At 36.7% G+C, this 16,833-nt stretch overlaps 1 protein-coding gene across 2 annotated transcripts; it reads left to right on the top strand.

Annotated features, from left to right (window-relative positions):
• The first annotated feature begins 9,711 nt into the window (after positions 1-9,711).
• On the top strand, positions 9,712-15,478 carry LOC145772715 (polyprenol dehydrogenase-like). 2 transcript variants are annotated; one of them, XM_082584586.1, is made up of 6 exons: positions 9,712-9,884; positions 11,477-11,626; positions 11,874-11,975; positions 12,859-13,066; positions 13,527-13,725; positions 15,198-15,478. In XM_082584586.1, exons 1-6 carry the CDS (start codon positions 9,725-9,727, stop codon positions 15,381-15,383), a joined length of 1,005 nt encoding a protein of 334 aa, XP_082440712.1. In that variant the 5' UTR covers positions 9,712-9,724; the 3' UTR covers positions 15,384-15,478. The 2 variants fall into 2 exon arrangements, with proteins under 2 accessions (XP_082440712.1, XP_082440713.1); XM_082584587.1 differs by having other exon boundaries at positions 15,185-15,374.
• Positions 15,479-16,833: the final 1,355 nt, after the last annotated feature.

Here is a 16,833-nt window from a genome sequence, read left to right as displayed (position 1 = left end):
GTAAAACTATTGAAAAGATCATAATTTTAAAAAAATGATAATAACATCACAGTAACGGAACAAGTGACAATTCAAGGTTTCCAAGTCAAACAGCCACCCCTAAACTTATCAATGATAATTATAATTGTTTAATTGAGACCTTAATTGTTTTGTAAGCTACTCTCTAGAGTCTAGATCTTTAAATGAACTAATCTCTTAAAAGTCAGAACAAAAAACTGTCAAAGTGTACAAATCAATAAATATTTTTTTTACTCTTGTCAGTTGAATCACACTTGTAGATCAATCAATCAATCAAGTTTATTTTCGGTATAGATTACCTCCACATTCATTTCATTTACAGTCCTTCCGTTAGCTCAGTAGTTACGCTCCCAGCTCAAGATCACGCGGCGCTGGTTCGACTCTCAGGGTGAGCGCTTGAGCAACGCATTTCAAGATTGCTCTCTATTCAGCGGCACCTAGTGAATGAAATAATTCTCCGGCAACAACACTTTAACAATCGGAAAAACTTCACTCTGCCAATCTCGATAACAGGCCCTGCGTCAAGAGCCTACCCCTACATGTATGCGAAACTACCAGAAATAACCTATCAAGGCTTTATCAGTCCGAAGATAAAGATTCAAAAACCAACCAACCATTTCAACGTACAATAGCAGAAAATATAACATACGTGTATTTCTTTTATTCATAAATTGAAGCTACACCATAAAGACACCAAAAAACATGCGGTTATTTTATCTAAGTCAAGGTGTCCGCATGGGATTATTTACTGTGTACAATAGCTAATTGAATTGGTAGTACAAACAAAAATGAAGTATAATTAAATGAAAAGGAATAAGATTGACTTTTGTTAGTTGAATTATATTTGTAGAAGGAAAAAGGTGATTTCGATCTACAAATTATCTTCACTGAAATTTATTCAAATAAATTGTTAGTTGTGGTCTGTGGACCGTTTGCTGTGCAGACTGTATAGTACAGGCCTGATGTACTGTATAGTACATCATTGTTGACTGTTGACATCATTGCTGACTACATTTATTTGGAAACAAAACCCACTCAATTACCTTTCAAGCGTGACGTATTTGTCAAGTTAATGACTTTAGCTACCGAAGGCATATTTATGTATAAAAACCAATTGTTTAAACAAATTGACGGCGTTGCCATGGGATCTCCATTGAGCCCTACTATTGCTAATTTTTTTCTGGCACACTTGGAAACAAAACTATTTAAAAAGCGTCTTACATTTCACCCAAAGTTGTTCTTACGGTACGTTGATGACATTTTTGCGGTATTTAATAAGGAGACGTCTTGTGCGGCCTTTTTGGAATTGCTGAACTCTCGACATAAAAACATCAAATTTACAATTGAAAAAGCACGCGAAACTTTGCCTTTTTTGGACGTTGAAATTAAAATTAATGCTACCGAATTTGATACTTGGGTTTGGCGCAAACCAACCCATACTGGTTTGTTTTTGAATTTTGATGCACTATGCCCATCGAAATGGAAATCTGGTCTGATCATGTGCCTATTAGCTCGGGCTAAAATGATTTGCTGTAATGATGCTCTTTTTAATATTGAAACAGAGAAATTAAAACAAATGTTCTATAATAATGGTTATCCAAAATTATACTTTGAAAAAATATTGAATCGCTTTATCTCCACGAATTCCGACCAACAAGAAAAGGCTGAAAATGAGTTAAATATGAAGCATTGTTTGTCCATTCCGTTTGTGGGAAAAGATTCTAAAACGTTTGCTCGAAAAATCGGACAGTTTATGAAAAGTAAATTTGATGTGGACGTTTTTCCTGTTTATAAAACATTCAAAATCCGTTCGTATTTTCAACTGAAGTCCCAGACGCCTTCGCCTCTCTGTTCAAATGTCGTATACAGTTTTACATGTCCGTGTGATTCGGCATTGACATACATCGGTATGTCCACCAGACATTTGACCACGAGAGTACGGGAGCATTTGAATTTTAGAGACTTAAAGAAAAGTGCCATCAAAGACCATAGCATGGAGTGTTCCTTTTTGCACAAATCGAAAATTCTCTGCTGACTCATTTAAAATTTTACGCAAATCCCAATTTGACACAAAAACTCAGGAAGCGCTATTAATCAAACGCTACAACCCAAATTTAAACAAACAATTATTTGCTGGTGGCGCGTCCTTTCTACTAAACATTTACTAAGTTAGATGGATCACGTTCCCTGTGGTGCTAATTCGTTTGTAGTCATGTAGTTGCCTTTTTCTAATGTAATTTTGTTTTCCGTCCGTCTGTTTGTTTTCCACACTATTGCTTTTAACCGCTGCGTATTTCTTGATGCTTACAATTGGTTAGCTAGTTACCTTCAAGAAGTTGAAATTTATTGCATTTTATTAATATTTTCAGATTCCTGATGAGGGCTTAGGTTAAGCCGAAAACGTTTGAATGTTAAACTATTTTGTAAATATGTAAAATATATACTGTTGTAATGCTCAACCCTGTGGTATTGTTGTGTCTTGCCTGTCTCTGGTACAGGGTGGCCAGATTGGCCTTTTTAGGGCCAAATTTCTCGAATTTGGCCTTTTTTAAAGTCTATTGGCCTTAGAAATTATACGTTTGGCCTTTTTCTAAATTTGGCCTTAAATTTGGCCTTTTTTAAAATTTACTCTTGAAAATGCATAATAATCAATATTTCTCATATATCGTAACCTTACCAGATGAAACCATATTCACCATTGTTCAATACATGTTCTATGCTTGTTTAATAGTCGTAATGTGACGCCGGCGTCGAGTCAGACTGCGCTCACCCGCTAAGGCAGCCAGTGGTGCCAGATGTCACCACTGTAGCGGATTAAAACTCATCCGCTACAATCCTTTTATACTTGCTACCTTTTGGGCTACTTTCAGAATTATTTTTGCTACAATTCATTAAAATCAAATAAAAACATTAAAAACAAGTCATAAAATATCGATAAATATGAATATTATAGATATTATTTTGGAATTATAATGTCAACGCTCAAAAGTAGGTAGCCTAGCCTATACAGAAACTTAATGTGTTCACGTTTCAATCGATCGGTAGTCTAACACTAGTGCACAACCGCCGGCTTGCCAGCCGAGTACTGTGTAATGTGCAAGGTGAATATATTGCCAAAGCTAAGCAACATTTTTACAGATGAAAAAACCAAGAAATACCTAAATAAAATACCAAACTCCACTTTTAAAGTTCTCTCACTAAATATGTCTATGAAGTCACTGATTCAGAAAAAATAGCAGGAATTGATCTAAGTTTAACCATAGCGTGCCATTGATCACATTGGTGATGTGGTGAAGTATCATTATCATGGTAATATTTTCACTAGTTAGGCCTACTGCAGCAAAAACAAAGCCTAGAAACAGAACACAAATTCAACTATTGGAAGTTGTCAGAAGAATTCGTTCTCACTTGTTGGACCACAAAATGTGTTGCAAAGACTTCATTAAGTGCACCCCAAATATGATTGAATTGCACAACAGTTCAGGGCCGCAGCCAAACCGCAGAGCAAGGGGGCCAACTTTTCTTTAGGGGGGGCCAAAAAAAGAAAAAAAACGGAAAAGATGAGCAAAATCATTGTAAATGTTGCTGTTGCTCGAAAACGTTGGGATTTTGCCAGGGGGGCAATTTTTTTTTCAGAGGGGTCGAGGCCCCCTCGCCCCCGGCTGGTTACTGGCCTGCAACAATGAGAATTTGTATATTTCATCAGAAAATAAATAAACCAACTATTTAGAAGAAATTCTTCAATAATCCAATAAAATATAAGCAAATTTGTTAAATATAATTGTGTATATATTTCATTATTTTTAATATAAACAGGTAAATAGCCTATCCATTTGGCCTTTTTTATCTAATATGTTTGTTGTGTGCGACGCGAACACAACAGGTGCGGTAGTTAATTGCGCCGGAGACGTCACGATTTTCCTAATCCACCCGGCAGGACTGAGCACTGTTAAAGCATAGATATCTTGGTTAAAGCACGCCAACTTGAAGAAATCACTCGGTTTCCAATGACTGCTTCGCAGCAATGAAGTTTATACGGTTTTTCTGTCAAGAAATAACACAACATAAGACACTAGTCACAATTCAGCAAGCACAACAGTCGAACTGATAAACGTACCAAATTTGTTGACAAACAGTTCTCAATCCACTGTACGGTACACAAGTTCCACAGGTTGGCCAATGACGCACTGAATAAATAAATTCGCGATGTTACCTTACACAATTGTTACGTAGGCTACCGTACCGTACAACCATAACGCTAGGCCAATAATCATTAAAAAACAAAGAAACGTGGCAATTCACTTGGCCTAGTTAAGATCGGTTTACGAGAATTAATTTCCATTAGGCTGACAAATTATTGGTCAATAATTTAGTAGTGAACATGAATCCACAATTCACGACACAAATCAATTGATCATACAATTCAGAATAACAAACATACCGGTAGTATGACCGGATCAGTAATGCCAAATGATGCACTTGTACGCGAAGTCAAGTCAATTTATTTTGTTTTAACAGCGCCATATATTAACATATAATCAGAGTAAAATGTAATTGTCAAAACAATGCATTGTACAACTGTTGGTTAGATTATGGCGCAATCAGGATGGTAGCGAAAGACCATAAGCAGTCATCTAGTCATATTAAGGATTCTATAGTGATTGACTCTGCAATATTTAAGTTTGAAGTATTAGCCTAACAACAATTTATGCACATCAGAGATACGTTACGTTTGTTTACGGTAGACAGTCAACATTCAGTTATACAAAACATTATTACATCACAAGTACGCTCACCAGTAAGTTGAACTTTGAGAGATAGCAAGCTGCAAATATGGAATTCAGCCTACACGCAAATAAGTATTACCATAGCAGTTGTCAAACTTAAGTCCTGTAGAAATACATAACAGAGAAGCAGCTAACAAAGCATAAACATCAATCAATCAACTTTCAGTCACAAACTACAGTAACTAACAAGTTCGGCTAGCTGGCAAACTAGCAGCAAAAAACGAAAACGTTTCGAAAGTTCCATAAACAATCTCGTGGTGAGTGTTGCCATTTGCAAATCAGCGATAACATAACAATGATAGAGAAACGACGCTAGGTGGCGAATACACAAATTAACGGGAGTAATGCGGTAAAACAAAAGGCAGGCCTTTCAAGGACCTGTTGAAAATCTAACAACGTTTTTTGTTTTATTTTGTGCTATTTGTTTTTTTGGGTTTTGTGGCCGTGCTAACTACTGATATATATAGCCTACTACATAATTTTTCATTCAGGCACGTTTTAAACCTTTCAAGGTTTTGCCACCTTTCAAGGTTTATATCGATTTTTGTAGTTAGTATCTTTTTCCTCCCGGACGCGTTAATGACGAAAAATAAAATAATTGATGATTGATTGAATATTTTCCTTGTTTTGGCTTTTTTTTGTATTATTTTGCATTAAAACCTTTTCATAGTCTGGCAACCGTGATTACAATGCTTATTTTATCTTGTTTGAGTTTGGCTTATTTTTGGCCTTTTTTCTACCTATTTGGCCTTAAGTTGGCCTTTTTTCTAGGTGAGTTTGACCTTTTTTACAAATTTCAGTCTGGCAACCTTGCTTTGGTATAAAAAAATTAAAATTATATTTTAGATCACCTTAGGGTATTTCCCATCAGTAAAAGTTTAAACATTTTTAAGTTGTCAGTTTTCAGCAGAGATGCCAGTTTTGCAGTTTTTCTGCCAAATTTAAGAATTTTGGCAATTTTTGACTTGTTAGGGTTTGGCAAAATTTTGGTAGTTATTTCAAACGTTTTTAGCAGAATTTAAAAACTTTAACATTTTTTGAAAAAGTGAAAAGGATGATAAGTGAGCAATGTCCAAAGCTGAAGTACTCCAGCCACCCGCACCAGCCACCCGCACTTGCTGTTGTTTCTTTGGGCAAGAAACTTTACGATAATTGCCTCTACCCAGTGATCGATTTCGAGTAATGGGTAGTACCAAATTTCAGTCATAAATAGAGTAGACAACCGGAAACAGACATTGCAGTCGGCTGCAGCGTGGGTCAGGTGTACGTCGGAAAGCGTACACCGATGCATAGCGCTCAAGTCCGCTTTCCCGCAATGCAGGATAAAGATAAACAAACAAACAAACAAGTAACACTAATTTTGCCTGACTTTAAAATGTTCAGTTAGCAGCACTGCATGATGTGCCTTCAGTTCAAGATACAAGATTTCTCCCACTGCGCTTGTGAAATGTGAATGAGTTTTTTTTCAACCTTTTGCGTTTATATATTCGCTATAAAAAGTTGAATAGAAGTTAACCATTAATTTGTACTCTTATTTTTGCATTGAAAAAGTAACAGCCAACAGTAAGTGCAAAAGCAGTTTGCAAGCGATAGAAGTTGTGATGCTTATTGCAAACTTTGTAGTGTTTCTGCAAAGCTTAGTCCCATCAGACATGAATGTAAGAGGTGGGCCCATACTTGAATCCAAGCATCGAGGAATGAGAAGATAAGGTTCTCATTATGCTTAGTTTTCGGCACTAACGAAAGTAGAGTGGCTAGTTCCTTTCTCTCGGCCGTCTTGACTTCAAAATGTGATACCAACCTCACAACAAAAATGTGTGGGGAATGATGAAAACAGCAGAAATAGAAATTGCAGTTTGCATGACCTGCCATTGTTTCATTTTTAACCTACTGTGAACCATTTGAGCAACATTATGGTGACACATAGACTAGACATGGAATTAATCTACTAGAAAGATTGAAACTTCCTTCGACACAAAGTATGTCAGTAATTTTGGTTTGTTTATTAGTGACAATGATTAAGCAATTAATGCCGCATTTTGACTTTAGTTATCATTTCAGAAGCTACATCAGTGGTTCTTAACCTTTTTGTTGACACTCTCCCCTTCATTCATTATAACATGTTTTGCACCTCCCCCCAATTGTTTGGAACAACGGTAACGCTGAAAGTAATTTTGATGTGGTTGATCATGGTAGCTTACATATTAGTAAGGTAGAAACTTGAAATTGGGTGGCGACGATGTCATCCCCTGACAATGTCATACCCCCGATGTTGTCCCCTCATACATCGTGACAAGCAATCATTTACACCTCCAGAAAAAACTTAATATGCCGTCACATATGAAGTTTTTTTCTGGACGTTTAAATGATGAGGCGGGCTGTTGGATTTCAGCTAGCTAAGCAAGTTTCTCAAATGTTTAGATTTGACCATAATTTTGCTTTGATACCGGTAGTATATTATACTTTAGTATTTTTTTAAATGTTTTTCTTATAGGCTTGAAAAGGGCTGTGTGACTAGCCGAAAACGTTTGCTTAATGTTTTTTTGTTTTTGTATTGTTAAATGTAGTGTTGTTGCTGGGTTATGTCTGTTTATGGTTAAATGTCATTAGTAGTTAAGCTTTAATTTCTATATCATTGCCACAACCTCAATTTGAAACTTAGTGACACCATGGATTGCTTTAAAGAGAACAGTCTAGTTTTCAAAGCATTTCTATTGTGGGCTCTTCATTTTTTTATTTGATTGACCACACACAAACATTTTGTTCCATTTCCTTTTAAAAGAACAGCAGTGTTGTTTTGTTGTAATTTTATAACAAAATAATTTGTGAACTATTTAGGCATACATATGTTCAGCATGACGTAATTGTAAAAATGATAAGCCTATGCAATATATTGTTTTGTTTCAATGCCAAGTTTGTCTTGAGTTAATTTATTTATATAAATATTAATTATTTACTGTGTCTAATTGTAACTTAGTGGAATATTGACCTTCTTGATTTGGGTGTGTAAATGAATATTTAACCTTTTGCTAATCATTAACTAAAGAGCACCATTGCTCTGCATGGTGTAGCTGCCAAGTGATCAAATGGTATGTTTAAAAGTTGATTGGTGAAAGACATTTGATACCTTCCATGTGATTTTGATTTTAGCTTAAGGAGGCTGTGTGTAATTCTGATTAGAAATATTGGAAACACATGTTTGAATGTAATACGATTGTATATATACATTATACGAGTACAAGGCATGGCGTTATTTGTGGCGTTTATACAAGGCGTTATTTGTGGATTAGTTTGAATATATACCTGTTAGACTGTTTGTATTATAATAGTTAATTGTCATTGTCAGACAGGCTTGTTAGTTTATCATGAACAGTCACTTCATGTACAATTGTACATAAGAGACTATGTTTGAAATGGGTATAGTATAAATAAGCTTTATGCTTCATAAATAGAATGCTTTCAGATAGCATAGGTGTTTTCGTTGTTCATGTTTAGCTTGGAGCCAGCTTTGTGAATGAGGAGTTGCACTTTATTATATGAGTTACATTTATTTTGTTTCTTCATCATGATGCTTTTCTAACATTTCATTGTACACCTATGAATTGTTTTTGATTTGAGGACTTTAGTTTTTTTTTTATTGAACATCTGATGTCACTGGGCACCAGTGGCGTACCGTGACCACTTTGACAGGGTGTACAGTGACGGCAAAGCAACAGCGGGGGGTCTAAGGGGCCTCCCCAAGAAAATTTTTAAAATTAACATTGAATTTGGTGCGTTCAGACTCAGAGCATTTTCAGCACAAATTCTGAACATGAACAGAACTGACAAAAAAATGTTGTTGGAATGGAGAAGAATACAAAATAGATATTTATTTGACAGCGCATTGAATGAAAGACTTAATAATATCAAACATTAAGTTGCATTTCTAAAGTCACATACTTCAGTTCACTTTTTATTTCCAACCATCAAAACGAACAATATTACTTGCCATAACACAGCAGGAGTCTGAAAAAACGCGAAAGTTAAAGCGTGCTCGAGATGGAAATGATTTACTTCATGCAAGGATTAGGCATGGTCGCAACACTTTGAGAAATGTACAAGCGAATTAAAAACAAACAGGTGAAAGTTAAAACAAAAACAATAGCAAAGCAACTCGATGATAAACAAGAAAAGAAAGTCGATTGCTATGTTGGTCGGCTGTACTTTTATCCGCCGTACTACTTAGTAAAAACGAAAATGTTTAACACCTCGACTACAGAAGGAAAATTCATCTATAGCATAATTCAATTCTTCTTGTTTGTGCAATAAATGTTTGAATTACATTGTCGTAGAAAGCTTGCTTTTGCTTCAGTTCTAGCAAAAGTTGTTTCCAACGCTGATCACCTCAAACTCTAATCCAACAAGCTAAAACTTGCTATTGTCTGGGATTCCCCCAATGACGCGCCAAGGTGTGCAGATCAGCGAGTGCACAGCCTGGCTGACCTAAAACCATTGCTGTTTTCGCTGCCTTGTGACGTCATTTTTTTTATTTGTTTATTTTAAATAGCAGTCGCAAAGTTGTCAGTGCACACCCAGCGTAAAGGTAATGACCGAAAAAAATTAAAGGCAATGACTTCAAACGTTGGAGTATTAAAATTAGAAGGGGAAGAGTTTTGCAATTGAAAAGAAAGCAATCAGCATGCAGCAAGATGTTAGAATATCATGAAAGTAAAGAACATCGACAACCGATGGAAATTTTCTTTTTTTCTGGATTTCTTGGGGTGTGCAGTGCACACCTTGAACACCCTGAATATACGCCACTGCTGGGCACATCTAAAGCTTTTGCTTTCTTGTTGTTCTTGTTGACAGATACCAAAAGATGTTACTTTATCTAACAATTGTGGCTGTTTATTTTTACAGTGCTGTAAGCAGAAATAAAAATGTATCAGTCAATTGTAAGGTTGACTGCCAATCTTCAACTTTTAGCTGGTATTTATTTAATTGGCGCTTACGTGAGCATAGTTCAGATAATGAGAAAGATTATCAATTTCTACCAACAGCTCTTTATAAAAAGCAGTAACGTAGCATGTACCCCTCCAGGTAAATTTAAGAGATGGGCAATTCCATGTTGCATTTGCATAATTATGGAAACAAAGTGTAAATGTAAACTTACTCTGTTTTGCATGATGTTTCATGTCTTGTTTGTGGTACACATGTTTCACAATAGAAACATCTAATGTTAACCTACTGCAGTTATTCAGTGCAATTCAAGACTAACCCTCTAATGACACCTGATTGTAGAATAATTTTTATTGGGATCAAGACATTCTGCAGTCTGCACTGGTCAATGTGACATGAGACAATTAACTGTGACCGACTTGTCCCAAAGACATCTCACCACAGAGTACATCTCATCACAAAACTAATTGACGCAAATTCTATTCTATCTTGCATTGTGCAGATATTTTTGTTTACCAGTGTTACATTTCTATCACAATTGTTATTACTAGACAGTAGACACTTGTTGCGACGTAAATTCATCCATTTTTTTCAAACAAGACAATGTAAGCTATTTTACTAACAAACATATAAGCCAACCTACAACTCAAAGTAGAGTCATGTCACCGTACTGTTGTAATAATGCCTTGTGTTGATATAATATGTGATACTTTCAGTATGGTAAGTTGGATTCACAGTTCTCAGCAGCTCTAAAATACTAATTTGATCATTGATCTTCAATACATTTTTTGCGCCATCATAAAATTTTTACAACATTCCCCATAATGAAGTTACTTTAATTTAAAGTACAATCAAGCTACAATAGAATATGTTGATGATGTAGTCTTTTGTCTGTGCATAGCTTGCTCTTTTTTTCAAATATATGTTGGACAACTTTTGCATCACATCAAGTGTCTACTGTCTAGTGAAACAATTGACAAAAATTAATCGTTGGTAAACAAAAGTATCTGAACAAGGAAAGATAATATGCTCAGTAAATAAAGTAGATTTCACATCAAATAGGCTAGTCTCATGGTGAGATGTATCCTGTGTTGAGATGTCTCAGCGACAGGTCGGCTGTAATCAATTGTCTTGCATCAGCTCGGCTGCGTTAGGATGTTATGTACTCAACAACTTCTCTTTAACAAACAGGAACTTTATCGGCAGCCATGTCTGAGTGTTTTGCTTGTTGGGCTCGCAGTCGAGAGCCTGCATGTTCGACTCCAGCCACCCGCACTTGCTGTTGTTTCTCTGGGCAAGAAACTTTACGATAATTGCCTCTACCCAGTGATCGATTTCGAGTAATGGGTAGTACCAAATTCAAGACATAAGTAGAGTAGACAACCGGAAACAGACATTGCAGTCGGCTGCAGCGTGGGTCAGATGTACGTCGGAAGGCGTACACCGATGCATAGCGCTCAAGTCCGCTTTCCCGCATTGCAGGATAAAGATATGAAAAACAAAAACAAATAAACTTTTCGTTAACCATCACCGTATTGGCTCAAAACCTCAACAAATGTTCAAAATTTAATCAAGCTTATTAGGACAAAAAAAGTTTTTTCAATGCAAGGATTTCTACAGACACAGAATTTTTCAACTGTTTTTATTTATACCTAATCTTCTTGCTATTGTAAAAATCACCTGCCACTTACAAATTTTATATTATTGTCTACCAAACTTTAATTTTTCTATAGTTGCAACAACTTTTACTCATAGAAGAGGAGTGGCTGTTGTTACTGGTGGGACTTCTGGGATTGGGCATGAAACTGTGAAAAGACTGCATGATATTGGCTACACCATTATAGTTGGATCCAATTATTCTGCTCAGGTTCCAGTCGATGGAGGTGAGTTAGATGCTGTTGTTTGTAGGTTAAATTCCTGACATTATAAAGTGATAAGTATGTATTGAAAAAAAAGATTTTATGCTGATATTCAGAATAGATTTCCCTTACACTTTTTATTGATAGTCCAACTAAAGATACTAGCTGCCATACATAGCTATAATTATGTGTAAAACAGACATTATACATCACATAGATGCTATTCAAATAGTTTTCCGTCTTTATTTCAACATTCGTATGAATTGTGCAGTTGAGTATTTATACTTGGACCTTGCTTCTCCGTCTTCTATCAAGGAGTTTTCTGCTCTCATACGCAAAAAACATCAAGATATAGACCTTCTCATCAATTGCGGTACAAGTTATATTTTTACTTAACATTCTTTGCATTGTAGTTGACAAGACACCACTTAAAATCTTGAATTTTTATCTTGACTAAACGTCATTTGAAAAAATTCTGTCTTCATGTTTCATTAGTGTTGTGAAAGTGGTCAGATGGTTTTGTCTGGTATTACGTTGTGGGGGTTGAGGGCAACTTGCAAATATGCAAAGCTGAAGCCTTCAACTTCTGTTCTTCGGTACTTGCCAAATTTTGCTAGACCATGAAGACTTGCACTACTCGACCGGACAATGTTAATGTCGGTAAATTCGTGTTGTGACGACTGACCATGCCGTGATGAAAAACTGTGATTGTTTGATCTGCAAAGGAAATTATCTCAAAATCAAGCTTCATGTGTGCGGTAACACAAGTAGCTCAGTGGATAGAATAGCATGCAAGCAACTAATTTAGCTTTAACAGCGATTTGTAACATTTCTTGTCCAGGGAATCTAGGGTCAACCCCTTAATAACTTTGGAACTCTCGTCTATGAAACCTACACGCGAGTTAAATGATGGTGAAAGAGCATTTGGCATTCCTTTTAGACCCCCATGGTTTTCACTGGGAACCCCGAAACACTGCTCTACGAGTATGAACAACTTCCACGATTGAGTTTGAGAAGATGCTTTTCAACCCTGGAGATAAACGTTTCGTAACCAATCATGCAAAGACAACTATTGGAAAGAAAAACGAATGGAAAAAGAAATAGGGGCAGGTCGCCAAGAATTGCGACTAATGATATTTAAAACTCTTCAGGACTTGATTACAAAACTGCAATTGAAATATAAAAAACTTGGCACTTCATTATTTTCTACCCTCGACTTTATGATGATGAATCAATCATATAACTATATTTTATAGCTGGAGTTATGTTCGTCCCTTTACGTTACACTGAACTTGGTGCGAATCTAGAATTTTCCATCAACTACCTGGGACATTTTATGTTGATTGGTTTGCTTCAAGAATTACTGACCACTGCTACCAGAACAAGAATCATTAACGTGACGTCATCTACGCGCGTCATAAGTGATGGTGACTTCAGTGAAAAAGGCGTTCGCCCTAGCAAAAGGTAACTATCTGTGTTGTAGCCTATCACTGCTTATGCTGGAGGGGGGGGGTAATATCTTGTTGGTGCCAAGGAGCAACTTATTGATTTCTAATTAGGCTTGCTACGACGACAGTTTATTGAAAGCATACGACCTAATCAAAACTGCATTTTTTGTGTATTCTGTTAAAAAATCCGCCTAAAACTGTTGCTCTTCTCACATCAGTCAGTTTCTCTGTAGCAAAATCTCAATTCGGCAAGTTTTGAAACAGCATTTGTTTTCAATAATTTTTACACGATGATCCGTCAGTTTACCCATTTCGATAACGGTAACTGGATCAATTCTTTTGAACTTTACGGGTTAACGTAAATATACTGTAAAAGTGTGAGAGCACATATACTGATATTTTAGACAGTCTTGCGAAGAGTAGGCTATAATATGGAAGTACAGTAGATTGATGCAAGTTTTCAATCTATTTCGCAGAGATTACAAACCTTACGCATCGTATGCCAGAAGTAAACATGCGCTGGTGTTGATGACTTACAAACTTCAGAGGTTATGGAAAGACAAAAATGTTGTTTCGATTGCATACGACCCTGGGACAGTGAACACACCATTGTTTAACCGAGCTAGTTTTGTTGCTAAGGTTTTCTTCAAGACGTTAGGACCAATATTTTTACGGGTGAGTACCAGGGACCAGGCTGTGCGCAGGGGAAAGAGGTTTCCTTCTTGACGGACTCTCAGAAAGCCAATTCATCTGGCACAAGTCTTTACCAGATCTGGTCAAGTCATCATTATCATTCTAATAAAGATTTGCACCAGATGAAGTGACTTTGTAAATAATTAAATTAAATACATGATCCGAACTTCGTTAATGTTTTACGTCAAAAATGAAGTGTATGAGCCGATTTCGGTTATGCCAATTCCTTGTGCAACAAAACATTCGGTGCATCCCAGTAGCAAAGGAAAGTAATTTAAATTTCTTGCAAAAATATTTGACTTATTTTAATTTATTTTAATTTAGTGGCGCACTTTGACTTAGAGAACTGCATGTGTTTTTAGGTGCCTCCATGGTTTAGTTTCCATATGAATAAAAATAATATGATATATTTTCTGCTTTTGTATGCCGCCATAGACTTGATTCTTCAGAAGATCATCTGCTAACACATTTGTAATTTAGTTGGAAATTTATTGTTTTTTCTTATCATTGGGAAAGGAAAACACGTTCTTAAAAGACGATTAGCCTAATTTTGAGTTTTTGTGTCCTCATGTAAGCTACATGCCCTGCAGCTCACTAACGTTTCACTGAAGGGTAAACGTTTGCTTTTAAACTGTAGAAACGGAAATACTTTATTTTGTATTTGTTGAAGGCATAATTATCTTTGTTTTCCCTTGGAGTTATAATCATCATTCATTTGTCCCTTCTATAGTAAATGAGACCTGGCATATGTATCCGCTAGCAGAAGTCCGACAGTTTTGGAACCCTTTTGCCAAGCTTCCCGGTTGTTGGGGTTGATTCTATGCAAGTTCCTTACACTGATGTCTTCTCTCACCAACTCCTTTTTGGTCTCCCATGCGGAAATGCAAAATCCCATGCAAAAGTTGGGGTTATCGCAAAAGAGAATCCTCAGCAACTATTTTACTAAAGTCGGCGCGGACATATGAGGCTGCTTCTTGCTTTTGTCCACTGCCCCATATAACGTTTTGCGCCATCCTTGTGACAATTACAAAAGTTTAAATAGCTGTAGTGTATTCTCAGATATTTGAATTTTATCATGGGGTGTGCGCTCAAGCAACGCATTCTAGGGACTGCTCTCCATTCAGCGGCACCTAATTGATGGAATAATTCCCCGGCAACAAGACTTCAACAATCGGAAACTTCACTCTGCCAATCTCGGTAATCGGCCCTGCTTCAGAAGCCTCTACAAGTATGTGAAACTACCAGAAATAACCTATCAAGGCTTTGTCAGTCCGAGAATAAAGATCAAAGCCAAACCTATATGCTCCAACCAATCATATCCTGAGGCTCAGTTTTGAACAGTTTAGGCTACAAATGCATCCAATCGGTGTATAAAGTCATTTGAAAAGCTTCCCGGTCCCAGTGTTGTTTGAGCAGGCCTAGCTTAGCTAACATAAATTAGTTCACTCTTTCAGGATCCAAGAGAACCAGCAAACGATTTAATTAACCTGATTGACATTTCGCCGCCTTCTTTCCGATGCTATGAAGGATGGAAGGAGAGGTTTGTAAGCACAAACTGTCCAGCGTATGATCTGCAGGTGCAAGACGATTTATGGAAACGCAGTTTGGAGTTAACTGGAATGGAAAATTATTATCGCTAAAATGAACGCAGTTAGAAATGTGCAATTTACCTTGCTGCATTTTAAATGTTTTGCTGTACGCAATTTTATAATTTCATGTGCAATACAACAGACCTAGGCTATATTTAGCCGGAGTGTTCTTTTATCCAACCCAAACAGTTTTGTCTTGCTACAGCCTGAGAACGCGCCAAGCGTCATATGTCTATGATCCTACATGTCCTTGGCTACACTCATCTCAATTGGAACTAAAAACGGAATAGCCTATGTAGGGGAAGAGGGGGCAAGAAGTCACAAAATTTACTAATTAAACCATGTACACTCCCTGGGTGGGAATTTCATAAACATTTACGAACTAAGGTTTACTGTTGTACTTCGAGTACTTGAAGTCCATATAATACTCCACATGACTATATTCTTTATCCAAATTTTTCAACATTTTAAATGAGCACTGAGGTGAGACTTTTACCCCCGCCTCAGGGTTAGTTGTCACAAACCTTGGGGTAAATTGTCACATGCAGTTTGTAACGCATAAAGTTTATTTAAGATAGAGTACAAAGGAATGAATAAGATAATACAGATAGGCTACATTAAAAAGCCAATTATACATGGTATTCACTTTACAAGTAGCCTATGGTATTTGTTGTTACTTAATTGGCTTTTGTGTGGAGTCCAAAACTACTGCACATTGTACTCAGATAATTGAGAGCAGTGAAAGCTAAACAAGTTTTCTCCTCGTTTTGTTTGTCCACAAACTAGAGTTGGAAGCTTGAAGACAACATCCTCTAGTGGTAAAGGTAAGTATCAGGATTTTCAGGAAAATGAAACCGCATGTTTCCAAATTTATCAAGGCATTTTTTCCGCATGAAGTTTGATCTACTCTGATCTTTGGTGACTTCTAAAACTGTCCCAACGTAACATTGTGCGGCTCAATCACTTTCGAATTTCACAAGAATGTGGTCGTCAATATCTATGTTATCAAGACTAAGTGGTGTCTGGACACAACTTTCATCATCTGAGTCTTCATCGGTGGCATCATCGCACAAGCTGTTTCATCTGAGCTTTTATTGTCATCACTTGATGATTCTGGTGCTGGATTTTTGGTCTTCTTTTGAAACTTTATTACTCTTTTAGCGGCTGTTTTCTTCCCTTTTGTTTTGCTGTTCTTTTCTTCTGCCATCCTTTTCATAACAAGTGAGTCTGTGTATATCTCTTATTTTCCCTTCTTCCTTTTCCTGGACTTTGCTAAACTATCCTCCATAGTTGTGGTCAGCACTTGGTGGTGAGAAGTATAACCAAGCTGGGCGTCCTTCAGGCTGTTGTTGTTAGCCTTATAGCTTGGAATGTAACGACTTAAGGTTTTGTAGTTAACATCATTGTTTCTGAAGCTCAGGCACCGCTTCTGCAGCAGCCTTCGTCGCGTCTTTCGAATACCGTCCACGTTCAGTTTTCCTTTGGCAGTTACGCATCTACA

Source organism: Aplidium turbinatum, chromosome 6 (assembly GCF_918807975.1).
Source record: "Aplidium turbinatum chromosome 6, kaAplTurb1.1, whole genome shotgun sequence".
In the NCBI taxonomy this organism is placed as follows: domain Eukaryota; kingdom Metazoa; phylum Chordata; class Ascidiacea; order Aplousobranchia; family Polyclinidae; genus Aplidium; species Aplidium turbinatum.
Note: the sequence above shows the minus strand (reverse complement) of the source record. Positions and strands in the feature narration are given on the sequence as shown.

Excerpts from the sequence above, each read along its gene's own strand:
- LOC145772715 (XM_082584586.1), top strand. The coding sequence starts at position 9,725 with ATGTATCAGTCAATTGTAAGGTTGACTGCCAATCTTCAACTTTTAGCT. Across the intron at positions 11,627-11,873 it reads TCAGGTTCCAGTCGATGGAG|TTGAGTATTTATACTTGGAC; the intron begins GTGAGTTAGATG and ends TGAATTGTGCAG. Across the intron at positions 13,726-15,197 it reads TAGGACCAATATTTTTACGG|GATCCAAGAGAACCAGCAAA; the intron begins GTGAGTACCAGG and ends TCACTCTTTCAG.